The 27,738-nt window shown below is 42.6% G+C and overlaps 3 protein-coding genes across 5 annotated transcripts; 2 read left to right on the plus strand and 1 right to left on the minus strand.

Moving 5' to 3' along the window:
- Positions 1-662: 662 nt before the first annotated feature.
- On the plus strand, positions 663-7,186 carry LOC136434057 (protein lin-52 homolog). Of its 3 annotated transcripts, none has more exons than XM_066426739.1 (6): positions 663-913; positions 2,078-2,227; positions 2,701-2,732; positions 3,410-3,485; positions 4,563-4,646; positions 5,071-7,186. In XM_066426739.1, the coding sequence occupies exons 1-6, from the start codon at positions 895-897 to the stop codon at positions 5,202-5,204; spliced, it is 495 nt and encodes a 164-aa protein (XP_066282836.1). In that variant the 5' UTR covers positions 663-894; the 3' UTR covers positions 5,205-7,186. The 3 variants fall into 3 exon arrangements, with proteins under 3 accessions (XP_066282836.1, XP_066282834.1, XP_066282835.1); XM_066426737.1 differs by having other exon boundaries at positions 665-913; positions 2,701-2,756; XM_066426738.1 differs by having other exon boundaries at positions 665-907; positions 2,701-2,756.
- On the minus strand, positions 7,123-16,337 carry LOC136434056 (equilibrative nucleoside transporter 1-like). Its single transcript, XM_066426736.1, has 14 exons — positions 16,093-16,337; positions 15,279-15,360; positions 14,972-15,090; positions 14,256-14,347; positions 13,734-13,784; positions 13,145-13,230; positions 12,870-12,918; positions 12,167-12,264; positions 12,015-12,048; positions 11,214-11,356; positions 10,461-10,575; positions 9,878-9,963; positions 9,232-9,440; positions 7,123-7,917 (listed from the first exon to the last, which is right to left on the minus strand). The coding sequence occupies exons 1-14, from the start codon at positions 16,251-16,253 to the stop codon at positions 7,806-7,808; spliced, it is 1,437 nt and encodes a 478-aa protein (XP_066282833.1). The 5' UTR covers positions 16,254-16,337; the 3' UTR covers positions 7,123-7,805.
- A 346-nt stretch (positions 16,338-16,683) lies between these two features.
- Positions 16,684-27,696, plus strand: LOC136434058 (WD repeat-containing protein 43-like). Its single transcript, XM_066426740.1, has 17 exons — positions 16,684-16,916; positions 17,626-17,760; positions 18,344-18,465; positions 18,910-19,030; positions 19,768-19,928; positions 20,471-20,573; positions 21,010-21,074; positions 21,477-21,645; positions 22,156-22,353; positions 23,524-23,661; positions 24,005-24,091; positions 24,286-24,317; positions 24,556-24,616; positions 25,049-25,162; positions 25,525-25,588; positions 26,053-26,114; positions 26,719-27,696. The coding sequence occupies exons 1-17, from the start codon at positions 16,719-16,721 to the stop codon at positions 26,854-26,856; spliced, it is 1,968 nt and encodes a 655-aa protein (XP_066282837.1). The 5' UTR covers positions 16,684-16,718; the 3' UTR covers positions 26,857-27,696.
- Positions 27,697-27,738: the final 42 nt, after the last annotated feature.

Here is a 27,738-nt window from a genome sequence, read left to right on the forward strand (position 1 = left end):
GTGGAGATTTCCAGTCTGGTGTGACTTCAATATGAATTTGAAATAAACCAATGAATAAATAATGTTGAATGATAGATGAATTTCATGTTGGTTCCAGTTTTTCTTTTTGAATTTTATCTAGGTCGCCATTAGCGATATTTCAAGCGAAATGACAATATTACAATGGTAAAATGAAATCCATTTGTAATACAAATAAAGCAACAATAATATATAACACGATATACATTTGGATTAGCAGAAAACATTTTCGAGTGTCAATCTGTACGTATGGCAACTTGAAAAGTTATTGAGTGCAAGGGATCTCTCCCATTTGAGTGGTTTTTGGAATTCTAATTAATGAAATATCACTGCAACATTAATGCTCTGAAAGTCGGAAAAGCTCGACCTCGGTTTAATAATCCCAATCAATTCTGTATCTGTATCTGTATCTGTATAGCCGGTATAGAAGAAATGTTGTTTGATGTTGATGTTGATAAAAACGATTTTATCTTCTCCGAGTGGTTGTGCTCTTTGGGCTTGTTTTGTTCGTGTGCTGACAGCTAATAAATTTGATCTAGTTTTGTGATTTTTTTCTTTATCATCTCGATCTCAATGCCTTGAGACCGTGAATCCATCCTTAGACTCTGCAAAGGGATGAGCACGATGTGCCCGTATCCTCGTTCCGGGGCCGCGGAACAGTGAACTGCCTTGCTGGCATCTATTACAATTTTGATTTTGCCGCCATACGCGACTTCTCCTCCCGGTTTAAGACTCCGGGCGCGTGCACACACCTGAGACCCGTGCTGAAGTCCCCCAGGTGTGCTTCTTTAAGACATTATTCACCTGTCCGGAGCTGGGAGACTCTCAGCGTCCGAAAATAGGACCCTGCCCCTTCCGTCACGTGACCTCACCAAGATGGCGTCGGCAAGTGCGGGTATTTCCAATTTTGTGTTTGCGTCTTGTTGAAAGTTTCCCGTCTAAACTAACCAGGATCCCTTCTAGCGGGGCGATCTCTCACGGGCACGGTAGGGTGTACAGGGTAGACGGGTCTGACGGTCCGTTTGTCCAGTATTTCCCGCCGTATTTAGTTTTAGAGCCGGACGTTAGAACACCACAGTAGAGTTTTACTGGTCCGCATTTATTTTTGACCTCTGTCTAGTCTAGAGCTGACCACGGCTGGAGTCAATTGTAGATGTTTCTGCCGCTTTGTGTCCCTTACCTGAACTGGGGCCCATTCGACGGACAATTTTAGTTTATAGTCTACAAAACTCTACATGTATTTGATTGAACTGCATTCTTAACAACATTTGAGTAACTGTCTTGTCCTCAAATATTGTGCACAAGATTATTTTTACGTGCTGTGTCCAGCTATGAGATTGTAGTACCTTCCAGATCAGACTCTTGGCGAACTGAACAAATTTTAGAATTGGACCAATATGGGGAATATTTTTCAGAGGGCTTGGACAGCAACTGGTAACTCTATGGCTGGCTAACCCGTCTGGCAAATTATTTATCCTATTTGATTTGGCATTCATATTCCTGCTAATTTTTCTCAAGCAACCTATGGAGTCTGTTAGAGACTATGAGATCGAATAATCAATCCTTGTTGTGTTGTGATGCCCGGAAAAATAGTATTTTCTCCAAGTAACGTTTAGTCATTTTAGTCGTTAGGTCTGGATATCAAACCATTGGTTTTATCTCTACTGTCAAATGGACGCTGATCCGAGATGGCAAAATTTCTTTTCTCAACAGTAACTTAGTAAAAACCCAAAGGGGCGAGTATACCGTCCAAGATGGCAACATTTCTTTTTCTGAACAGTAACTTAGTAAAAACCCAAAGGGGCGAGTATACCGCTCCCAGGATTCGAACCCGCGCCGATCCGCACGGCTTGGGAATCCAACGTGCTAACCACTAGGCTAAAACTAAAAGGTCCGGACCGGTTAGACTGGTCAGTTAGTGGAGGTTGATCCCAACTGTTACAAATTGAACAAAGATATATGTGCATCACTAATGGAGATGCAAAAAACACAATGAAAATACAGCATGCAAAACAGATCAGAAAGAGCCTACTTGTTCAAGTTTTGCTCCTTTTTCCAGACATGATGGAGATAGTGGAGAGCGCCGCCGCCGCAAACTCTGCGTCGGACTCAGACACCCACGCGGAGCTGAACCAGTCCGGGGACGTGGACTCACTTCTGAGCCTGGAGCGGCTGGACAGGGCCTCCCCCGAACTCTGGCCTGAGCAGAGTGAGTACTAGTGTGGATCGTACAGTGCAGGACAAAAATCAGGAAGTTTTCCCTACTGCCTAACCTTATAACCAATACAAATCCAACCAAACAAAGTAAGTTACATGGGAGTGGTTGTTTTATGAGAATACTTTGTCTCCCTTAGCCTGGGTGCCATCCTATTACAGTATTAGTACTACCGGGGCTCCTACACTCACTGCCCGATTTTTTTAGGGTAGCGAGTGAAGGAGCCCTGGTAGAACATGTAATAGGATGGCACCCAGGCTGTCTCTGGTCTCCCCCAACTTTCCCTTTTTGAACCCTGATTTGCTAGCCTTTTTGTAAGGAAAAGACCTTAGTGTTGTCCTGATCTTGGATGCTTTTCATCTGAGGCACAAGCCACATTATATTTTATCTCATACACACACACATGTACAATGCCATTACCAACTTTCTTGTCGTTTCAACCTAACACCTTTCCCCTTCTGTTCCAGTACCCGGTGTCTCGGAGTTTGCTTACAAATCTGTAAGTATAAACTTACCAGGCAAGGCAAGTATCCCTCTCTCCAGTAATGTTATCATGTTGTTCAAGTTACCTAGCCTGGGCACCTTCCTGGTTAGTTTACATCCACGACCGTAAGCTGACCAGGCTAAAAGTGATCAGTTCTTTCCCCATATTCTGTTGGATAAAAATTGGGTTCTGACCAGCAATCGGCCGTAGTGCTGCTGCAAATGTCCTTTAGAGCTCACAGATTCGTCTGGCGAGCAGATTTTCCTGCTGAGTGATGCTGGCTTTAGCACTCATAGTTCTAGAAACGAGTGTTTGTAACTGTTACATTTTTTTAAATCATCTATTTGAAGGTCTTTGTTGGAATCAGTGACGCTTAGTGGGGTCGTGTGGCGTAACGGCAGGGTGTTCGACTCGGAACCAAGATGTCCCGAGTTCGAATCCCCCTGACGGCGCCGATGTTGTGCCCTTGGGAAAGGCACTTTGCACGACTTTCCTCACTTCGCCCAGGTGTATAAAAAAATAGTTATGTTGTCACCTATACGTGGCACTGTTGATAAAAGTTATAAAAACTTGAGTGCAGTGCCACGTCGTCCTTGTCTGTCAAAAACCGAAGAAAAAGAAAAAAATGAAGATAGTGAAAATCTCAGGATAGGTTAATGTGAGTGGTTCATGTGTCTGTGTCCTTTATCCAGCCCCTCGCAGGAAGTGCCTCGGCCACGCCCAAGTGGGTCCAGGAGCTGGAGAAGGACGACATCGACATGCTTCAGGGTAAGGACAACAAACAAACAAACAAACAAACAAACATTTCCTGTCAGGCTACATGTGACAGGGTTTACTGACAACATTTCCTGTCATGCTTAACCCAGCAAGGAAGCCATGGCATAGAATACCACATCTCTGTACATGAAAGACGTTAAGTACAATCTGCGCAAGGTGCATCTGTGAGTAGTTTCATCGGCTTTGTAAATCGCTGGATAACAATTTAAGTTCTTTGACTCAACCAGAGAGTTAAAGTACCAAAGTTTTGGTGACCGTCTATCACCTTCCTCAGGTCAGAGGTGGATAAAGTATTTGGAACCCTGTGGTTAACGCAACACAACACATCACTGACCACAATCCTACCAACCCCTGGTTTTCCGACTTGCCCTGCTATCCTACCATGCGGGGGATGTTGTATTAGCCAGGGAGAACAAACCCTGCTCCTGTACTGTGACACACGTCAGGCTGATCCCATGCCTGATCATGTTCAAGCTAGGAGCACACAGAACACACAAAATAGTTTACTTCATTTGTAGCTACCTCTGACCTGCAGTTATCTAGCCAACAGAGAATCTACTCCAGTCATGAACTGTGATGAAGGGGGATATAAACTCTTTTTATATTTATAAAAATTTGTGTTATCCTGTGCAAGGAACATGTTCATTTGTTTGAGCCCTTTGATGCCAGGTGTACCCTACTCTTAGCCATTAAGGTTGGTTCTTTAGCCTTCTCCTTGCTGCCTAACACCATAGCCATAGACCACTTCAGCAGGGAGAAGGTTAGAATGCTCGAGATGTGGCTTTCCTCAAACATGGGGCCAACGATCTTTGCTGGCATAGATGAGAATTCTCCAATTACCTTCTACACCCTGTCACAGTTTGTGATTTCTTTGTCCTTACTGTTGTAGAGTTTGACAGTTTGTGACTTGCCCCTTTCCCTTAATGTTGTCTATTTCAATCCTCATGTGTGATTAAGAATTTAACATTGTTTTAATGCAGTGGTGCTCTGTTTGTACAATCAGGCATAATTCAGCCTGATTGATTGATTGATTGATTGATTGATTGATTGATTGATTGGTTGTTGCAGAGTTTGGCAGCTTGACGACAGCTAACCTGATGGAGAAGGTGCGAGGGCTGCAGAACCTGGCCTACCAGCTGGGCCTGGATGAGGGTGAGTTGTCCCGACAGTTTAGAGGCACCAGTCTCCGTCACTGTCTCGCAGTCAGGGCCTTCCATGACTTTGCTCCCGACCACTCCACAACCACAGTAGTCAGGAGCTTGGAATGTATCCTATTCTAGTTCCAGTCCACATCTCTGTCTGCATCAAAGCAGAATATGACTTTCCCGAGTTGTCAAAATTCTTTGTCGGCTGGCACAGATGACTTTTTAAGTCTAGTGTGCAACTTTGCCGACCAACTCCCAACCACGGATGAACTTTTTCACTACTAATTCCCAACCATGGTCTGGAGAAGGACAGGATGTTGGCTATGTGTGAGAGGGGCTTCAGCCTGTGTGATTTGCATCCACTTATCCCATGTCCTGTGCAAGAACTTATTATCCCTGATTGATGAACCGTACTTTGATTTCTCTTCCAGCACGCGAAATGACCAGAGGAAAGTTCCTGAACATCTTGGAGAAGAACCCGTCATCATCATCACACACCCTCCAACACAGGATGCTCCAGAAGCCTGCACAGCAACAGACACAACCACAGGCCAAAAGGAAATGATCGTGCCTTACTCAAGATTACTTAACTTTCTTACTCAAGGCCACACAATTCAATTTCTTGGTTCTCACATTTAAAAGAATAAAACAACCAAGAACACAAGTCAGAAAGGCAAGTCTGTACCTTGGTACACAATTTTTAAGGGAGTGAATACAGAATTCAGATGTAAGTTTTTCTCTCAGTCTTCAAGTTTTGTACCAACCTCGTACTGGATTTCTGCTGAAAATATCAGAGAACAAAAAAATGAATTGTGGTGTCCCAGTGTTTGTCTGTAATGAACCACAATATTAATATACTTGTGATTCCATCATGTATAAAAAACAGTGTAAAGTTACTTTTTATTTACGTATTAACATGTGTACAAACTTACAGACGAATAATGACTGACACGTATAAACTTGTGTATTTATACTGGAAAATATTTTCTGTTCTAAGAAACTATGCTCCCTCTGAATGAATGAATGATTTCAGCCTTTTGTATGCCAAAGGTTTCATGACATGTTGTCTACGTAAGGTGTACGTGTGAATGAAACATTTGAAGCTACAGGCTGTTGGAAATTGACTCTCTAAGCTGCAGTGTTGTGTTTTTGCTGCAATTATTTTCACTTACTTGCTGCAAACCTATATGTTCTTTTTTGCTGCAAAACAGCTATGAAACCATCCTTTTGAGGGCTTCCAACAAGGTCATGGAACTAAAGCTAGTGGGTTAAAGAAAGTAGTATGCTGTACAAACTGATATTTTACAACACAGCTGTAACATACATGGCACCTTTTTTGAGTGCCACTACGTTTGTTTTTCTTTTCGAAACAACGCCATCCAGTGGAGCACAGTTGACTTTTCCATTTCATACAGCGTAGGCGGTCTGAAATCTGCGAAAAAGTATGTCTATGTCTCAAGACTGTATGTGGTGCTTTTCTTGTGAAAAATGTAAATACAAACTTAGGTATGCAGAAATCATAGATAGGTTCTGGTCTTCAACCTGTTGTTTTTGGCAAAGCTTCAGGGGTGGAGCATGTAATGCATGGCCCTGCCTGTGAAGATGGCTGCCATGAAAATGTGCTACGGTATTCTCTTTGCTATGTCTTTTCCCATGTGTACAGGTAATATCTGTAACGTTTCTTGGTAAGAACAAAAATACTTGATGTGAGAATTTCAACCAGAGATTATTTTTGACACACTCTCAGCTATGTGAAATGTGTTTGTGGAATTGTAAGTAGTAAAGTTAGTAGGTACTCAAGTGGCATGTAGGAATTTCCTTTGTATCCTGTGAAAGAACCTGTATAGCTTACACCCCCATTCCACCCCCATTCCACCGACCACGCTGCGACTTAGAATTTGACAGAGCACTCAACAAATTTCTAGCCTCCTTCGCAGACTTCCTTTAACAGCGGCGTATATATATTGGGGGGGGGGGGGGGGGAGGTAAGGTTCTCTAATGCCGGTAAGGGAGTTGTGTAGCCAAGGGGGTTGTGTAGCCGTTTATATCCATATATAAACGGTGGTCGTCCCTCGGCTACACAACTCCCTTGGCTACACAACACCCTTGCTTGCATTAGAGAACCTTGCCCCCCCTCCCAATATATATACATGTACGCCGCCGTTATAGGAAGTCTGCAAAGGAGGCTAACAAATTTCATAGATAAAAGCCAAATCTTTTTTTACGCTTTGTTGTCTTTTTAGTCATATTTACATTTTGCATGATTTGCAATTATTATGAAGTCAAGTGTTGTTTATTTGAAAGATCTCCATTAGTGAAAGTACATGACACTTAACTACTCTTCCTGTCATCTTAGACGTAGTGCAAATCCAATTCAGGTAGCAGCACGATTGCTGTCGAGTGGAATTGGGGCCATATAGACACATACTATACTAGTCCATATATTTTTACAACCGGATAGTGAGTGAGCCTTCACTACAATGTACTGACTTCATCCATATGGTTCCCACAACCAGATTTTATTAAAGAAATGTAGAATTATTATAATATCTGTGTGCTTTATACATCAGTGTTAATGTAAGGTACCATGGAGTAAATTCTAAACATGGAACACAGAAAGAATTTCTCAGAAATATATTCATCCACTGTGTAATATACATTTGTTGAAATAGCAAATTTTGGGCCCCATTTCACACTAAAACATGATCAAACCATAACTATGCAAGAAGACATGGCTTCCTTGAATAACTAGCAGAGGTACCAGCAACCTTTCCATACAAATTGATAGAAAATTTCTTGGGGGGATTAAGAAAGGACTCAGTCCACGCAAACCACCCAAAATGACATAATAACAATGTAAATGGAATTGTTAAACTTTGTGGTCAGTTGAGCTTACATTTATGACAGACGCACCATTGCCATAGGGTATGCACATCCAATGTGCCATTACATTCCCAACTATTTAACAAAATACAATGACCATGATGGGTAAATCTTCCCATCCTTGGGACCTAAACTCTTGATCTTTTTTGTTGATCCCATAGATAATTTTCCCATTGACACAAGCATTAAGAATCCTGTCTACATAGCCCAGATTTTATCAGTCCCCTGAGTGGTGTTGGTAGTTTTGACTACACACACCGTGGCCCGTGCTTCCTGTCAGTGGTCAGATGCTTGCGGTCAGAGCGAATGAGAAGGCTGCCCCGAGTCCCAGCCCCAGGGTCAGGAAGGCTGACATGGTGATCCCTGCCGTCTCCGCGTCTTCTGCTGCTACTAACCTGCAGGGGGGAGAGAGACTGTTTGTTTCGCATAACCTGCTTAGCTTACTGCTTAGTTTACATAACTGGTAAACTGCCTTTAGACATATCACACCAATTTTTTGCAGGAGGTACAGGCTGCTTAAGACCGGACTGTAAGGTTCAACACAATCACACCAGGATGAAGCCCAACTCTTTTACATAAGTGTGGTGGGTTCTTTAACGTGCTAGAGGAATGACTCTCCTGGAAAACAGGGTCCTGGCTTTACATTCCATCCAAGAGGATGTCCCTAACTGTACTCCTTTTAGCCTGATTCGAGTGGTGCCTTTCCCAAATGTACAACATTGAGGCTGCTGGGGATCACAGAACCTCAAGATTCTACGTCTGAACATCCCTACCTACAAGACCACCTCAGTGAAAGTGATCACGAACCAATTTAGCTCATGAAACAGTTGAGCTACTCTTCCACTGGTCGTGACAGATGCTTATAATGTACAGTATTCCCCTAACTCTTTTCAACGAGTACAATGAGGAGTGGACCGTGGCTTAATGTCACGTCTTAAGGACTGCGACCCTTTCAAGCAGCATGGTTGCCAGGTGAACGAGACAGCCGGGATTCAAACTCGTGACCTCTTGGCCCAGAGACAGGGTCTCTAACCTAACCACAGATCTACGCATGCTGACATTAAGGATCAGTCTAGTCAGTGATGATCCTTTCTGGTACACACAAGAACCTTGCGACCACATCTCAGCCTCACCTTGGTCCGTACATCATACAGAGGCTGCCGAGGTAGATGTTAGACACTCCAATCAGCTAGCACCATGAACACGATGGGTTATGCTTCTCTATTAAACACGACCTTAAACACGCTAGTACGTTCTGTGTACGTGCTTCTAAGCCTCACCTTGGTCCGTACATCATACAGAGGCTACCCAGGTAGCCGTTAGACACTCCCATGAGTACCATGAACATGACGGGGTACACGTCGCTGTTAAACACCACCTTAAACACGCTAGTACGTTCTGTGTACGTGTTTCTAAGCCTCACCTTGGTCCGTACATCACACAGAGGCTACCCAGGTAGCCGTTAGACACTCCCATGAGCACCATGAACATGACGGGGTACGCGTCGCTGTTAAACACCACCTTAAACACGCTAGTACGTTCTGTGTACGTGCTTCTAAGCCTTACCTTGGTCCGTACATCACACAGAGGCTACCCAGGTAGCCGTTAGACACTCCCATGAGTACCATGAACATGACGGGGTACACGTCGCTGTTAAACACCACCTTAAACACGCTAGTACGTTCTGTGTACATGCTTCTCAGCCTCACCTCGGTCCGTACATCATACAGAGGCTGCCCAGGTAGCCGTTGGACACTCCCATCAGCACCATGAACACGATGGGGTACGCATCGCTGTCAAACACGACAGGCAGGTGCCGGGTGAACTCCTCCGGCTGGGCGTTGCAAAACATGAACAAAGGCATGAACCCTGTTCTCAGGAGAACCAGGATCGGCAGCAGGACGCTCTTCTCTTTGGGCTGGGGAGGGAGAGAGGAACACTGTTGAGACTTGTACAGAATCTAGTATGTGAGCATGTCAGTCCTAACACCACAGGATTAACAGAGGCATGAACTCAGCAGAACCAGTATCGGCAGCAAGACACTCTTCTCTTTTGGCTGAAGAGGGGAAGGAATACTTTTGACACTTGTTTGAATCTTGGCAGAAGTCAGAACTCACAAAGAAGGTCCTGTGGTGCCTAGCACGAAAGATTTAGCAATAACAAGTGCTCGTACAATGAACAGTGAAGCATGGTTTACAACATTCACAGTAACTTGAAGGATGAGCAGCAATGTGCAAGTGACATGAGTCAATACGACTGACTAAAACTCAGACTGACTCCAACTGACTGAATCTCCAGGGTAGAAGGGCTTACATGCTATTTGCACACAAAAAAGAGATTACAGAGGAGACTCACAAACTGCACAGCTCCTGCGATGATCCTCCCAGCCAGATCAGACAGGTTAAAGAACAGGAAACACGTCACGGGGATGAAAAACTCTCCTGAAAGGAACAAAAAAACAAAACAGCCGATCCACATGGATCTTAGTATTCTTACATCTTTGCTTCTCAATCCTTACCAGTCTTTTAGTGAATAAATAACTAACTGTTCATATATATATACTATATATATATTCTGTGAAATATTCAAAACCCTTAGCAGACTGTCAAGCAAACCCATCTTCAGTGAAACACACGGCGCGAGTAGCACAGTCTCCTAGCTCATAGGAATCGAACCTGGACCACCAGCGCGCAAACCCAACTGTTACATCAACTTGTAATGTCTATATATCATGTGAAAGGTATTTAGTATTACACACCATTCTGAACTACAAGTGGTCAGGAAGAAACTCTATGCTAAAGTTGTCGGCTTTCCTAGGTATGACTTTTCTTATGTTCAACTCAGAGGCCACCATTGTAATGGCAATCAATGTTTCATTACCAGTATTGTTGTGTTTTCTCACACAATCAATCATGCAACATCTATATAAGGGTCCCACCTGTCCATCTGCTGCCGTCACTTTTGCTGACCGACTCGATGAGGGAGGACACGGACGGAAAGACGGACAGCGTGACCAGGAAGGTGAACATGACGGACACAGCGGGCATCCAGATCTACATGGGGAAACACTCTGTTAACCTCTAACATTGAACAGCTCACTACAGGTACTGTGGTAGTAGGCAGCCGTACAACACTGTAACATTTCTACAGTACCAGGAAGGTGAACATGACAGACACAGCGGGCATCCAGATCTGCAGGGGGGGAAACACATATGTTAACCTCTAACATTCAATTCTGTAGTAGCTAATCATACATTTGTAGGTACAGGTACCTGTAAGTGGGCATCCGTCCAACATTGTAACATTTCCACAACTACAAGAATTATAACCTACCTAAGGATACCAAAATATTGAGGGAGGTAAGTCAAGATCTGCAGGGTAAAACGCATCTGTTTCTAACATTCGAACACTCGTCTGTTAACGTCAAACTCAGGTCACTTTGAATTCGGTCGCTTTAAAATTGGAGCAGCTAGAATTTCTATGACAAGTAAATTTCATTCATTCATTTATTCATTCGTTCATTTATTCAAAATTATGATAAATAAAGATACCGAACTATAGAGAGAGGTAAGTCAAGTTGAGGACATGATGATAGGACAGGTACAGCTAGATACGAGTTTTCAAATGGACTAGCATTTGCTTATCTGTTTACTTCTCATTATTGAGTTCTGTTGTTCTTCATGACACTTGCCTTCCTGAAGATTTGGAGATAAGATGATCTGCTGATGACTGCCATGTTCTCCGCTCCGCTACCCGTCAGGTCGGAGACGTCAGCGGCAGGTACCGCTCCATTTACACCTGGACTGGACGCATCCTTGCTTAGAGACGGCAGCTCTAAACAAAGATATAACTTCAGTGAGTCAAACTAGATGGATAGCTTATAATAGCTCAACTGATAGCAGCCTCAAAGTTGAGCTCCTTGTTCCAATTACTACTTGCAATCTGGGAGACCCCGGTCCATTCTTGGGAAGGGCATTTTGGTTGCAACATGCAGTTTCATTCATTTCATTTATTTATTTAGCCAGCGGACACACTCAGGTCTCTTGACCTGTTTTTCAGGCTCCCTGGATACAAATACAATGCACAGACATAATACATAATGATCACAATAATATACAATTTAAAAACTCAGTACCAGTCCTAATTCCAATCCTAAAGTCCATTTCTAAAAGTTTGTGCACTGTGCAACAACATTGCGACAATGTAGCAGATTGAGCTCACAACCAAACAGATCACTCACCATGCTGGCAACAAGATGCCTGCGCCACAGACAACCGATGATGAGCAGATTGAGATCGTGTCAAGTCAAAGTGGTTACAGCACAAAGACAAAACCTTTAGCAAGCTTATGGTTGCATTTACTGCGTGACTTATAATGCACATATATACGTAAGTCTACATATTGGACATACATACTCCCCTTTCCAACTGCCCTACATTTCCACAGTTGGAGAGCTTTCGTATTTCTTATAGATAAGCATCACAGGACTTACCTTGAGTATTTTGTAGATAAAACCTCGCATATTCCTGGGGAATGGAGACATTGAAAGTAAGTGTCTGGTTTAAAACTAACATAAAATGTCATCTGGGTTAAAAATTATTGAGAAGCAAAATGGTGCTGGTACAATTCCAGGGCAATACTCACAAACTTGTTGAGTAGTAGGTATGAGACCATGGCTACAACAATGGCAGCCACAGCGGTCAGGAAGTACCCAAACCCGCTGTGTGTGGGGTCACCTCCGGCTAGGTTAGGAAGAATAAGGGCTTCATGTCAACACTAGTAGAAGGAATCATGAAAGTGTACAAAAGTGAAAGTAATCTCGAACCAGTTTAGCTCACTGAAGAAGTTAACTTAGAAATCTTCTACTGGTTGTGACAGAGAAGACAGACACTATGTACAGTATTTACTGGTTCATTGTACCAGACAAATTATCCTAGCTCTTCTTGACAAGAACAATAAACAGTGGACCACGGCGTAATGTCCCGTACTAAGGACTGTGACTCTTTCCGGTAGCGTGCATGTCGGGTGAGTGATACAGCCGGGTTTCGAACTCCCAATCTCTTGGTCCAGAAGCCAAAGCAGGCTACTGATAATGCCATGTTTATGTTACTGTATTTTCATATATCCTTACTTAAGTTACCTGACAAAAAAAAAATGACCACCGTGACAATGGAATAAGCTACTTTAATGGCCTTTAACCTCAATTCCAAAATCTGGCTTAGCTACCATTTCTTCCCTTTATTAAATTAAGGAGTCACTTTCGTGTTATCTCATGATGTGGCACTGAATGCTACAGTTTGTAAGACCATTGAAAATCAAACAGAAGGTACGGAATAGAGGAACTCACCCGCCAGTGACAATATACTAGCAAGTGCTGAAAACACTCCCGCTAATGCCTGATGGTAGGAAAGAAGGAGGAGTATGTTAGAATATCTAATCATCACATATCAAACATTATCATGTTTTTCTCATGTTTCCTTGAAGTCGTTAATATAGCGCAAACCTCCAGGTAGTCAGGCATTTTCTACCCTAATGGCTATTTTGAATAAAACTTTAAAATGACAAAAAGATGGGTAAGCGATATTTTGCATGCGCTCAAGGCAAATGTTGTCTGTAGCTCACCTGGCCACTCATGATGGCCTGGGTGTACCTCCCCGGGAACTTCCCCGCCACACCGAACGACCCACCCTGCATGATGGCACTGGCAACTGTGGGACAGAGAAACATTAAACCAAGTTTGATTTGAACATATCATTACATGTCTGAGACTTGCTTAAAAAATTTGAAGTAGGCCACAAACATGGCCCAGAACTATCGTGGAGTGGAACTTGTTGTAGGGGCATGTACAAGTAATGTAGGGGCATCCTCACTCGATATATCTTTAAACAACAGTTTGATACGCAAACATTATATTTGACAGGTTGCTCAATATGGTAAAACCAGCTGGGTAGCTGGTGTGTTATGCCAAAGGGCGATTATATCGGCCATAAAGATACTGAAAAGACAAAATGCAAATGTGAGACTTTCATTCAATTTCAATGAAAACAACATTAAGCCCCGACAGATGCATTGGTGTCCCACTTTGTGATGCTTCAAACTACATGACATCTATGGAAAAGATAAAGATTGTTTGGAGAGGTGTTTTGATAAGGATTAAGGAGTTACTCATAAGGATTAAGGAGTTACTCATAAGGATTAAGGAGTTACTCACGGTTGATGACAACAACTGTGAAGATTGTGACCAGGAAGAAGCCTATGGTTGCTGAAAAGGAAACAGGAGACTTAAAAACCAAGTGATACTAAATGTGATACTGTCAGGACGGACTAGAATCAAGAGGATCCTAGCACCTAGTGATACAATAGACGTTAAAATAGGACATCGGTAACAAGAATCAATCCAAAAGTGTGACACGTCTTCCTGCTGGTTCTACAGTCGTAACCATCCCAGTGTAACATGTAACGTCCTGAGTTACTAGTAATCTGCTTCTGTCTATCAAGTAAACCTACCTGAAGGGTCACTTGATTATGATTATGAAATTGTGCAAGAAAACACTTTGTGTCCAGATGGATAAAACAAAATGGATATGAAGCTTTTAGCAACATTGCTCTTAAGTCTGAACCTTAGCTCCCTCCATGTTGTCTATACTCGATCAATACACACATTTGGTACAGAAAAAAACCTTCTATTAAAGCAGTAATTATAAGCCAAGGGTTAGATGCTGTCAGTACTTACATATGTCTCTGACCCAGACCATGATCGCCGTGACGATGAAACAGACCAGCATGGTGATCAGGGGAACCACCATGCGTAGATTCAGGCTCACCCTGCAGGGAGTGAACAGGATGGACAGGTCAACATACATGTGGAGGAATGTGTACCATAGACTGTCAGTTTAGTATCTTGAAATCATCTCTTCCATGCTGAAAATCCTGTATTTTGACTAGTACTGGATGGTCAGATGAGTTTTACATGTTATAATTATTTGAAGCAGCATATCAATTATCCCTCTGTACTGTACTGTACACCTGTATGAGTCATCTCTGCCATAAGTACTCACAGCACACATGAGCTGATCATAGCTGACACTACCAATCACACAGATGGTATAGCAGTTCTTTTAATATAGCTTTAAAGGACAGCTTGAGACAATCCAAAAAAATTGTAATGCTAACATCTAGAAAGATTCTAGAATAACATCATCAGTCGACGTGCTTTCCCAACAACGGGGTTATACTGCCCTTTTTACGGGGTGACATACCCTTTCATTGGCTGTCATAGTAACTCATACAAGACGGGGATGCGCCAGTTCTCCCGTCTGGGTGAATGGTGTAAATCACTGTATGGCTGATACGAGACGGAGGTTCGCCAGGCCTCCATCCGGGTGATTTGATTCTAGACTAACAACACACTTTAATATAATTATCAATATAATTTCCATTGGTACTAACTTGTGAGCCACAAATATGTTGAGCAGCTGAAATACCACGTTGGGCACCATGGACGCCACCGAGAAGTAGTTCTCGAAGGTGTCTTCGTACGAGGATTTTGCAAACCTATTCCTAAAATACTGTAACATAAAACATAATTAAAAAGCGTTTTGATGAATTTGACAAAGAAATGAGGCATGTTTTGTACATAATAGAAAAGAGTCTTGATGATACAAAAACTGCAGCTTTTAATTGCACCTTTGACTAGCAAGTTTAGACTATGTTTGTCTCAAGACTAGAATAACACAGGAGTATAACAGATTCTCACCATATTTGCAGTGATAAAAATGTTCCAAGGGAGCAGCATGCCCAGTCCCAGCATGAAGAATATGATGTACACAGCGTTGTACCTGAAAACAACAAATAATAAATCTGTATGCAGCATTGTACCTGTAACCAACAGTGGAAACAATCAATGAGTACACAACTCATGTAGAACAAAAACAACCTACTGAAAGTCAAACACTATGTGTACACTTCCTGAACAAAAGTTAATGCAAAAAAATTATTCATACGTCTTGATCGTGTTCTGTATGTTAGTTTCTCCTTACAACATTTGTGATCACTTCATTCTATTAATCTTGTATTTATGCCCATCTTGTGTTTTCTTCCACACTCTCACATTAGGCACCTGACAATGATGTCATCCACCATCCGGTTGGTATGGCCTTGACCTTAAGAATTTCTTTGATGGCAGATAGATATAGAAGAAAATTGTGCAACTTGACCAAGTAGGTTAAAAAAATCCTTGTCTAAACAATGTGAACCGTTGTGGAAACATAATCCTTGCATAATCACGCAATTTGTCAAGAATTTCTTCCATTTTTCAGCCACTAATCAAAGCTAAACGAGCCTGGAGATGATTAAAATACATGTAACGTTACTGTTACTGTTATCTATTATAGGATATGTTGTGAATGTGATGATGATGATGATATTTTGTAGGTAAAATGAATAGGATGAAACATTTGTTGTTGTTGTTCAATACCTGGTGACATAAACTTATGTACGATTGTCGAAGAATAAAGATCATGGTAATTTCATTCATTTTGTACCAGCAATCTCACTCCTCCTCTACTCACCTGTCCTTTGGCGGCCTGGCCCCAGGTACCAGGACATCCTCCATCCCGTCGGCGGGCTGTCTCCGCTCCATGTCCCGTCCGTCCACCGCGATCAGCGCCTGGCCCTCCTCCGGCTGTGTCCCGTGGTCCCAGGTCACGCTCTCCGCTGTCCAGCCGAGCATGTGGCAGGAAAGGTGGACTTTGGAAAGTTTGGACGACTCACATGACACTTTCTACAAACATCTCCATACACAGGTACATCACTGAACCCGTCCTTCCGCTATATGGGCTACCTCATTCTTAAGGAGGGGGTACCAAGATGTTTACACTGACATCCATGTTTAAAAAGTTTCTTTTTAATCTAGAGACTTGAGACATTATTTTTTTCCAAAGTATTTTATAATACTTGTTGTATATTGTTTCCTTTTTTTTATAATAAGTAGTTTTTGTTCAACGATGTACCCTGTGATCATAATGGTTCGTTCCCCTGGAAAGTGCTTCGTGTGAAAAAAAGAATGCACGAGATTTGGGAAATGGTCGATATTGATTGGTTAATAAAAGTCACGTGGTTCTGTCCCTGGGAACGAGTCCCACGCGAACGCAGCTCCCACTCCAACGCATGCGCACATCACCACACGTGTCGCAAGATGGCGACAAACTTTGCAGAGAGAAGACTGTGCGAGTTCTCCCCTCCGTCGGGCGACTGCCTGGCCCGGGCGTCGGCGGACGGGCGGCTGCAGCTTTGGGACGCGGGGTCGGGGGCGCTGCGGCAGGAGTACACGCCGTCCGCGCACCTCAGCGCGACGTGCTCGTGCCTGGCGTGGGGGCCGCTCAGAGAGACGCGGGTGCGTGGTTGCCTCTGCTGGGGTAGCGAGCATGTGGGGGGAGGGCGAGGGCAGTTAGACAAAACTTCGCAACTCCAATCCGAGTCTATATCTTATTTTACTCTTAGGCAGTCATACGACATAGACTATAGCTTGATATGATATGTTTTGCACTGAAGATTCTCTTATAAGTTTTGCTCGATTTGATTTACGGAGGCCCATCTTGAAGAGTTTGCTGTTCAATTTTTTTGATGCGTGGTCCAAGGTGCACTGGTACCATGGCTTGTGTTTCTAAACTGCAAATCTGTATACAGTCTTTAAGGTTTGACCGTCCTAATCACTTATCGGCCACTGGAATCAGTCATAATGAATGGTGACATGCAGGTCTATTGTCATTGTAATTGATGAGTCAGATGTGTTGATTACATAAGAAAAGCTCTACATTGATGATGGAGAATGTAGACCTTAATTTTGAAATAAAGAATGTGTGAAAAATTTATCTTAAGTCATGTATCATCCGTTCACCCCTGACTGTTATAAAGGACAGATCGGTTCCATTACTTTCCCTGTGTTGATGGAAGATGCCCAAAAAAGGCACCAGATGAAAGTTATCAGTGACCATTTAAAGTTTTTAAAGACCCAAATTGTAAAATGTATTCAAATCAGAATTACTGTTTAAAGTCTATAAAACCCATTAACTTTTAATGTGTATTTCATGATCTCCTCCTAGAATGAACACAAGAAGAGGAAGAGAAAATCGGACCAGATGTCAGCCCTCTCCTCATTGGACGTCATCGCCATGGGAACCACGGCCGGCACCATCCTACTGTACAGCGTCGTCAAGGGAGATCTACAGAGTCAGCTGGTGAGCTGCTTTTTTTTTATAACTGGTAAACATAATCAGCACATTAGTCTGTAAGAGGACCACCTAACCGTAGCACAGTAAAGAGAAAAAAATAAGGTGGTACAGCCATATGTCACCATCATCGGAACAAGCCAAAACTATCATGCAAGGAACCGTCCAGGGAAGAAGAAAGAGATAGGCATCGGAATAGATGGAAGGATGAGGATCAGGACACAACACTCTCAACAGGCAGACACCTTCTATCCTGCATGCGGTATCAAGATATAAAGATAATTTCACAGAGAATGGACAGGCATGACTCTACAAGCTAAGTGAAATAATAACGTAAAACTGAGAAGGGTGGGGGGAAATGGTTTATGGGGTTAGGCAGCATGGAGCAGGTTAAGGGACTGGGTAGAGATTGTAGGTGCACCGCTGCTCTTATCATCAAGTATGGTATATACGTATTAAGAGATATGAATTTTAAACCTTTTTTCCTCAAACTGGAGGCTATGATGACATAGTGAACTGTCAAAAAGCAGCAATGGACACCTTGCTCAAAGCAAAGAGAATTTAAGATACAAATATGTATATTTTTCCCCAGACTGGAGGCCACGATGACATAGTGAACTGTCTGTGCTGGCATGCGGAGGAGAACACCTTAATCAGCTGTTCAGACGACCAGCACATCGTGGAGTGGACAGTAACAACAGCACAGGTCAAATGGTGAGGATCACAGAAACGACCTACTCTTAGGCTTTTACAGATCTTCCACATTAAGATAAATGTTCGACATCATCATCATCGTTCCTCCTCTTACGTGGTGCAGCAAGAGAAGTTCGTCCTCCAGAATTTCGACATGTGGTTGAAATATTACATATATACTAACAGTGTTTATGATATACTTCATAATTATGAAGACTTATCTTCCCAAACAAGTCAAAATATGTTTTCTGATATTTTCAAGTTTGAGGAAAGAGTGACAAGTTAAGCTCATTATATATTGGTATGTAGTAACTAGAAAGGGACATTGATGAAGAATACAGTTACTATTGATGATGAAGGGACATTGATGCTTGAGTCTGCTCACCATGAAAAAGTATGATGCTTGTGTCTGCTCGCTTGTGACTATCCATAAGCCACATGAAACATGTTTCTCCCCTTCTGTAGTAAATGGAAAGCCGACAGAGGACCAGTCCAAACCATCAGCCTGGGTCCGGGGGGGAAAACTCTGCTGTCTGCCGCCAGAACCATCAAACTGTGGGACCTGGAGAAGAGGGAGGTCCTCCTGGTAAGGGCAACTCTTCCTTCTTGTTTTGTTATATTACAATCAATGGAGTCTTTAAATGAAGCCAAAAGGTATGGTCAAGAATCCTACTATGCTATGCGAAATATACCAAAAAGTATTGTCTCCATCAAAATTACATTAGTCCTCTTGGTAAGGACAACCCTTCATTCTTATTTCGTTCTACAAATAATGGAAGTCTTTAAGTTTATGAGCAAACCGATGTAACTTGGTTGAAAGATTTTAGAAAAGAGTAATCCTGAACTGGAGTATGAACACGAAGCCAGACTCTGAAGGGAAAGCCTGTTCCTTCATACAGACAGTTGCAGTATTGGGAAGGGAATACAACTGGAGTCAAGTTTTCCCCAGTCTGCTTGTTCTTGTTCCTTTTCATTATGTTTTACTCGTGAATGTCTTTAGAATCAAAGAAAGAACTACAGTTGACTCAATCATGTTACAACGGTTAAAAATTATTCAATGTACACATAACACCTTCTCTTAACAGACTGTTGCTGTACATTGTTATTTGATTAAAAGTGTCCCTGTGGTGTCGTGTGGCGTAACGGCAGGGTTGTTTAAGGCAATTTACACGACTTTCCTCACTCCACCCAGGTGTAAAAATGGGTATTTATGTGTGGGTCACGACACCAGCAATAGCTGCCTGTGTCCCACCCGTATTGTACTGTTGCAATTCTAATAAAATAAGAAAAATCAAGTGTACATCTCTATTTTTCTTCTTGTAGAGCTTCACGGGCCACGCCAGCCTGGTGACGTCCCTCCTGTTCGCCACCGTGCCGCCCCCCACCGCCAACGGAAGGAGGAAAAGTGCGACCAATCAGGAGGCTGCGGTGGACGGGCTTTACTTCCTGTCCGGGGCCACGCACGACAGATTAATGAACGCTTGGTGAGTCTTGTGAAATACTTTATGTATGGTATGAAAATTTGTCGGAATACAGCCATACCAAAAATAATGTACACGTGTAGAACACATCTAGCCTGAGTCAAGTCAAGCCATGAAAATGGGTGCTAGTTTCAGACTCAAGTTGGTGAAGGCAGAGCCTGAAAGACACACTGGTTGACACTCAGGCTATGACACATCAGCAAAATAAGTGGAATGAAAAGTTATAAAAAATGAAATGAGCAGTTTTACAAGAACCTTTGTGTGTTGTGGTTTTCTCCTGTAGGCTTTATATTGTACCAACAGTAACTGTTTTTGTTGTAAGTTGCGCTGGAAAATGCTTCTTGTTTTCATTTTCTTTATCACCTTTTATATAAAGAAGGGCAGAAACTTTTTCCTCATTTACTTCCTTTTCATGCCTGACTTATTTGTTACTTTCGTTGTAACTTTGGGTTGATGTAAAGCCATTGGCAGGGACTTTTAGGCAATATGTATCCCTACGGTGAAATAGATAAACAAATGAGCAAACAATCTTGTTGTTCTTCCAGGCAAATCAAGCTGAAGTCCAAGGAGAAGACGGCGGTGGTGTCCTTCTCCCTGACGGAGGAGCCTGTTCACGTGGACGTCTTGAGACCCAGGCAGAAGGACCAGGTCGGGACGTCTTAACAGTTTATCTGAATGCTTGATTTCTCACAGGGCAACCAATATCCATACCAGGGCTGCCTACAGAGTTAAAGTTTGTTACGTCCCACTCATTATTTAAGAGCCCATATTGTTGCTTTATGTTGTTAAATCTGTCCCTTTAAGCTTATGAAAATACTTTTTCATAAAGTTCAGATTCTTTGGACGGTGAAATTTTGTCAGTCCCAAGAAGAAATTTCTGTCCCAGGATGGAGGGACAGGTCCTGGAGACAGCCCTGGTCTATACACTGACTTGATCAAATTATGTGGTTAGTGCACAACTTTTTTTGGAACATAAGAAAAAAAGATGATGTTGATATTTACATCTGTTAACAGGTTAATGATGACCTACATGTTATCTGTATTCCTTGGTAATCATTGAATGTTGTTACCTGATGTTTTCCAGCCAGCACACCTAGCAGTGGTCACCAGAAATGGAGACCTGCACATCTTCAAGTTTATATTGAACGGGTACGTGTCAACATTCCTTTACAGGCACATGTACAATGATGATCCCTTACTCACTCCCTCAAAATATGGTAACTGTCACAGCTTTAAGTTTTATGCTGTACCCAGTATGTGACATTTCTCGGTGCTTAACTGTTTATGTAAAGAATTTCTGAAGATTTACTTTTTGTACGTTTATGAAGGTAAGACATGCAGGTTAACAATATTTAAAGACAATTCAATCTCTAACAGCTGGATAAGATTTAGATATTTCTGAATGACAGTTAATCTCTGTTAAGATTGAATTGTCTTGTACATCAAATGTTATTTTTTGTGATATATTACTTGATATTTGTGTAAGTAGAACATTTGCTTAGTACAAGTTTCATGCATGAAAGAGATTGATCCCCTCATCACCACCCCCAGGAGAGGCAAGAAGCCCCTGACCCCCCAGCACACGGTGCAGGTGGCGACCCAGGGGGGCGAGGCCACCCCCACCCCCCTGCCCATCATCGCCGCCCAGTTCTGCCAGGACCTGGACACGACCCTGCGGATAGCGTACGGCACCGGACTCAGGCCCGCCTTCGAGAGAATAGTGAGTCGTTTCTGTCTCACTCATTTCTCTTTTTGTGTAGAATTGGGTTTAACTCCTCATAAAGGGTCAACCAAAAGAACTGGGATTTTGGATTAAGTTAGAGTAATACCTGTACACAAGCGTTAAGGAGTCCTGTCTATAGTGACCACCTGGCAACACAGACCAGATTTTATCGGTCAGATTGTCCCATGTGGTCTGCCTGAGCAGATTTGACGGTGTAACAAGAAAGGCATCATTTATGACAAGAAAATGCAGAACTGTGCAGAGAGAAGAGATACCCTACATATAGCGCATATAGAAATGTATATTATCAGAATGCATGTTGTAAAAAAGTTGATGTGCATAATTGTCATCAAGAACAAGAGTTACGTTGTTCCAACAAGAAAGACATCATTCAAGACAAGATAGCATTCTATGTCCGTAGTAAAGGCTTCATACATAGAGCAAAGAAACAGCCATCACACATAGAGCACATACAGAAATTCATTATATCATTTTCCCCCACCCCAGACTTGTGGTAGCCTGGATTCGCACACCTGTCTGATCAGGACGGACCCCGGTCGCTCAGCCATCTCGCTGGAGGAGGATGCTGGGAAGGTGAAGACTCCTGGGAAGGCGAAGGAGGTCACCGTCCTGGCGCCGGGTCACATGACACATGCGGCCGCGCCGAGCAGCAAGAAGAACAGGAAGAAGTCAACACCAAAAGATGTGAGTGCACATTGTCAAGTTCTGTGTTTTTATAGCTAAGGCTACACCAAGTAATTTTTATGGATGACGTCCGCGCGCGCATTGATTTTGGTCTGTTCCAAGAAAAAAAAAAGAAATTGCGCTTCCTGTAACTGAACAAAGAGTTCCTTTTTGATTTAATATGTTTCTGCAGGCCTGCAAAATCAATGGGATATGGAAAGAAACAGGACAGGACAACAACTGCTGTTCAACTTCAACTGATTTATTCAAATTATTGCTTTTTTTCATGATGGATCAAAGAATTGTTAGTTGTTACACTGTGTTCTCTCATTCAATTTGCGTCCTAACATGTGTCGTCTACTATTATATTTCAAATCTAGGCATCTTGTTTTTTTCGGCCCTTCTTGGGGTTTTTTCGCGCTCTCGCATTAGATTTAGGGTCTCCAAAGGACGTCATCCATAAAAATTACTTGGTGCAGCCTAAGGCAACAGTAGGAAAAGTAGTCAAACCATCATTTAGAAAGCCTTCTAATTCTTTTCACTTGAAAGAAGCTGTGAAGTTTTTGTGTTACACTCAAGGTTGGATATACTGGCCAAGGCGGCCATACAGATATAGATAGAAGAACTTTATTGTAAGAGTAACTAAGACAATTGTACACGCTGCAATTTATGGCAACAACTATTAAACATAGTAATAGAATGTAGCTGATATAAGCCTTGAAAGTTCATGCCCCCTCCACAAGCCATTTGCTATTTCTCCATCCTCGAGAAGGCCAAGTTGGTAATTTGGCAGTCTAGCACTTTTCTGTCCTCATCCTGGAAGTGGTACTGCAGATTAGGCTCTATTAGGGTATATAGTCCCAGAAAAAAGTCCCATTCCTTACCAATCAGCTGGCTTGTTCTGTTGTCCCTGTCCAATGAGCTGACTTGTTCTGTTGTCCAATGAGCCGACTTGTTCTGTTGTCCCTGTCCAATGAGCTGACTTGTTCTGTTGTCCCTGTCCAATGAGCTGACTTGTTCTGTTGTCCCTGTCCAATGAGCTGACTTGTTCTGTTGTCCCTGTCCAATGAGCAGGCCTGTTCTGTTGTCCCTGTCCAATGAGCTGACTTGTTCTGTTGTCCCTGTCCAATGAGCTGGCCTGTTCTGTTGTCCCTGTCCAATGAGCTGACTTGTTCCGTTATCCCTGTGCAGTTGAGTATCCAGGAGAGACTGGACGTGATCAGTACAGACCAGGGGCAGACCGCGGGGGCAGACGCCACGCCGCGGGCAGACACGCTCGCCGTGCTCCTCACCCAGGGGCTACAGAGCGAGGACTCCGACATACTGCAGGTAGGGAGGCTGTTATGCAGGGGTAGGGAAAGAGGGGTTGGGAGGGGATAAGACACACCTTGTACCAACACAATGACTGACCAACAGACTGTAGGTAGGGAGGCTGGTATGTAGGGGTGAAGGAGAGGGGGGTAGAGAGGGCACAACACACTGGCCGTGCCCCCTACCCGGGGCTACAGGTAGGGGAATGTGTCGGGTAAGTAAGGCAGGCCTCACATAGAACTGACATACTGGCTGATACACAAAACATAAGCGTCTGCAAATTGCTGCCCAGTTTGATGGAAGACTTGTTTTGGGACATAATGATTTCACTGGTATTCATTGTTGTTTCTGTGTGTTTCAGAGGGTGTTTTCCAGTGCCAACGAGACTTTGATCAGAAATACAGTCCAGAGAATACCCATGTCCCTTGTAGTGCCACTGTTGAAGGAGGTAATGTCATAATTGCTTCTTGCTATTGTTGAAACAAACTTGAATCATTGTTACAGTTCTACCTGATATCAAACATAACTATCATTATCTGTATGTAGTTTGAGTTGTATTTTGCGTCTGTAGAGCTTCACATGTTTTTCTTTCAAGACACTGTTAAGATGAGTCCATCTGACTTAAGTGTCACTTTCCCACAGGTGACCAGAAGAATGCATGGGAGAGCCGGCAGGTAAGATCTTCTTATCTTACTTCTGACACCTGTCTGACACCTAAAATCTCACGAGAGACAATATTTGGGGCAAGGATTGTCATGGAGCACTAACAATCTATGTTTTTCAAACTGGGGGAAAGAATTAGTTTGTGCAGATATCATCCTATTTGTGTGTTTGGAACCTTTCTTGGCCAATGTCCTTGTCTCAGTTTGTCTCAGTTGTACATGTGACCGATTCTCTTTTCCCCTTCCCCAGTGGGATGACTGTGCAATGGCTGAGGGCCGTGTTGGAAACACACACGTCTTTCCTGATGACTGTAAGTACCTTTTGCATTTCATATCATTGAACTTAAGATGATATTACAAACTTGTCTGTAGAGATGTTGAAACAATATTCTGAATTGCGTTTATCACCCGTCGATGCCTTTTGATGACTGTCTTTCACCCCCCTCATTGATAGATTATAAGCATTACTGGTTATTTACAGAGAACTTCGTTAACCAGTGATTTTATCATTCACCAACCAAGTGAAACTATTCACGAATGTTCTGAATCTGAATTAGTAGACAACCGGTATAACGGCCCTGTGGTGTAACACACGTAAATGTTGTGAAATACATGTAACTTAAGTTTCCCACCATTTTTGTTGATTGTCAGATTGTTGTGCCTTCCTTCACATTTATCAGAGTCGGCTTCTGTATAATATTTTCCACTGATTTTTTCCCCTGCTGTTGTTCTTGCTGTAACAGTGCCCAGACGTGATGTCCAGTCTGGGTAGTCTGTATGAACTTCTGGACTCCAGGGTCGCGACCTTCAGCAAACTGTCAAGGTTACAGGGCAAACTGAAACTGGTGCTGTCTCAGGTACATCTACTCCTGACATGTTTTTAGAATACCTTAATGCTAGCATTGGGACTTTCTTGGCACTATCATATTGTATATGTGCCCTCCTGAATAAAACTTCAGACAAAGGGTTGTCCTAGGTTTTTACAGTGTACATCATTAATGTTGTCATTTTGTGCAATGAAATAAAGATGCCTTTACATCTCCATCACTGCTGTCCGTGGAAACTTAAACTTTGTTTCTTTAAAAGGGCGATGTGGAGTGAGATATGTACTTCTTGTCTGGTCCCGGGTGTTACAGGCGGATAGATGATGATGAAACTTTCTTTCTTACATGTATCATTTACAGTTCCTTATGAGTAAACTCTCCTCTATTTACTCCAGACCACAGCGAAGGAGGAGCAGCAGTGGCAGTTCTCCTCCAAACCCCTGCTGTCTTACAGAGATGGTAAGGGTGCCTTTTCTGTTCCATTTTGAACTTCTTTTCACAAACCAACCAACCAATTATGACTACAGTGTACATATGGCCTTCTCTGGTCAACATGGACTCCAAACCCCTACTGTCTAAGTAGAGATAGTAAGGATGTCTTCTTAAAACAGCGTCCTTTAAACAGCACTCTATGATGCAATATATCATATGGCATATTTTACATTATGTAGTATGAATCCATTGGTAACTTCTTAAGCTATCCTGTTGGAAATTCAACCAGCGAAACTTTACAGTAGCCTGAGTGTCATCCTGTTTCAGTTCCAGGCTCTACCTTGTGATGGTAGATCCTGGAACTGAAACAGGATGACACTCATGCTACCTTTACAGAGGTTATTGATACTTTTCTAAATACATGTATAATTGAATAACATCTTCATGCACTGATGCAGTTTTGCTGACTGGGAAATTTGCTCTTTCCCCAGAATCCTCAGATGAGCAGGATGATGCTATGGAAGACCTCCTCCACGGACACCCCGACTCAGATGTAAGCAACAGTCTCACTCATTCTTAATTATCGGGATACTGACAAATTTCATAAGGCTAAGGCAAAGACATTCCAAAGCCATGGAAGACTTTTCTTTAATACTTGAGTTGGCCAATAGAATGGTATTATATTAAAAAACTGGTCTAACCTTCTCCCTGCTGCCTAACCCTGCAAACTATGACAAGTTTGATACCAAAAGGATACTTAGGTTAAACTATGTACAGGGTCAGTATGCTTATATCTGTACAGTGTCAGGTAGGAGATATTCTTTTAGTTTAGACAACTCCTTATCCACCTCTACTTCAACTGACTCAGTGGGTTTGTGTGGTCTTGATGATCCAGGGTTCTAGGATTGTACTTGACAGAATGGTTGTGTGTGTGGATGTATCTCTGTGTGTATGTCTCTGTCTGTGTGTATGTGTCTCTGTCTGTGTGGATGTGTCTCTGTGTGTATGTGTCTGTGTGTGTGTATGTATGTGTCTCTGTCTGTGTGGATGTGTCTCTGTCTGTGTGTGTGTCTGTCTCTGTGGGTATGTGTCTGTGTGTCTGTGTTGGGCTTTAGCTGAAACTGTATTGAGACTCTTTTCCCTTCCCTTCCCTGCAGGAGGACTGGGAGGAGATGTCAGACATGGAGACGGCGGAGCAGGATGGGGAGCAGCAGGAGCAGGAGGGGAGCAGTGAGGAGGAGGAGGAGGGTTCTCCGGAGGAGGATGGGTCCAGCGAAGAAAGTGACGACGATTAAACCCACCGAATCCGAGACGGCAGAAGCACACCTCCTCTCGTCTACATACGTACGAACCAAGATGTAAATCATCAGGCGAGACTTAAGGCTCAGCAGACAAAGGATATAGCAATTTTAACCAGCCTTTTGTTTGTGCCTGTTAGTTAGACCATTTCTATCATTGAAGTTGTAATATACAGATAGAAAAACATTCAAGGGAGCATTTTTCTGTCTAACCAACATTTCCGCTGCTTCCTGATTTCAGCTGCTCGTAGCTGGCCCCCAGTTTTATGTTTTAAAGAAATCTGATCTGTAAACACCAACGTATCTTTACAATCTGCAAGAATTAATTCTTCTTGAAGCATATCTGCTGCCTTCAGTATAGCACATTTGTATAGCAAAAACCTATACAGAATTTCCTTTGCAAACGTCACAGGCCTTTCTGTACAGAGAACGAATTTAGACAATATTGTATGAGAAAAATTATCAGGTCTGTAAAATGACTGTCAGTGTCTTCCTTTACTTTACTCTTTCTTTTAACTTGTCTTTTTCATCCCTAAATTGGAATACAAGAAAGCAACTAGAAGTCAAGACTTGCTCTGTATGTAAAGCAAAAGCTAGATGCCAAACAAACAAAAAAATCTTAATTTTCCTGTCTACTCCTGTTCCAAGCCTCCTGAGAACTGTTTCAGTTGACATTCAGGTTGACGGATTGACGATTATAAGGGGCCAGAGAAAAGTGATGATTTCTTCTACAAGCTTTTATAAATATGGAACCAGAGATGTGAAAATGAATGAGCTCCGTCTGTCCAGATTGTACAGTCCTGAACTGGTGAATAAATCAGTCATGTATGTACCAAACATCGTCTCCAGTTCTTTTCTTTCTTGGTTATTTTGGACTGC

This window comes from Branchiostoma lanceolatum, chromosome 4 (assembly GCF_035083965.1).
Source record: "Branchiostoma lanceolatum isolate klBraLanc5 chromosome 4, klBraLanc5.hap2, whole genome shotgun sequence".
Classification (NCBI taxonomy): domain Eukaryota; kingdom Metazoa; phylum Chordata; class Leptocardii; order Amphioxiformes; family Branchiostomatidae; genus Branchiostoma; species Branchiostoma lanceolatum.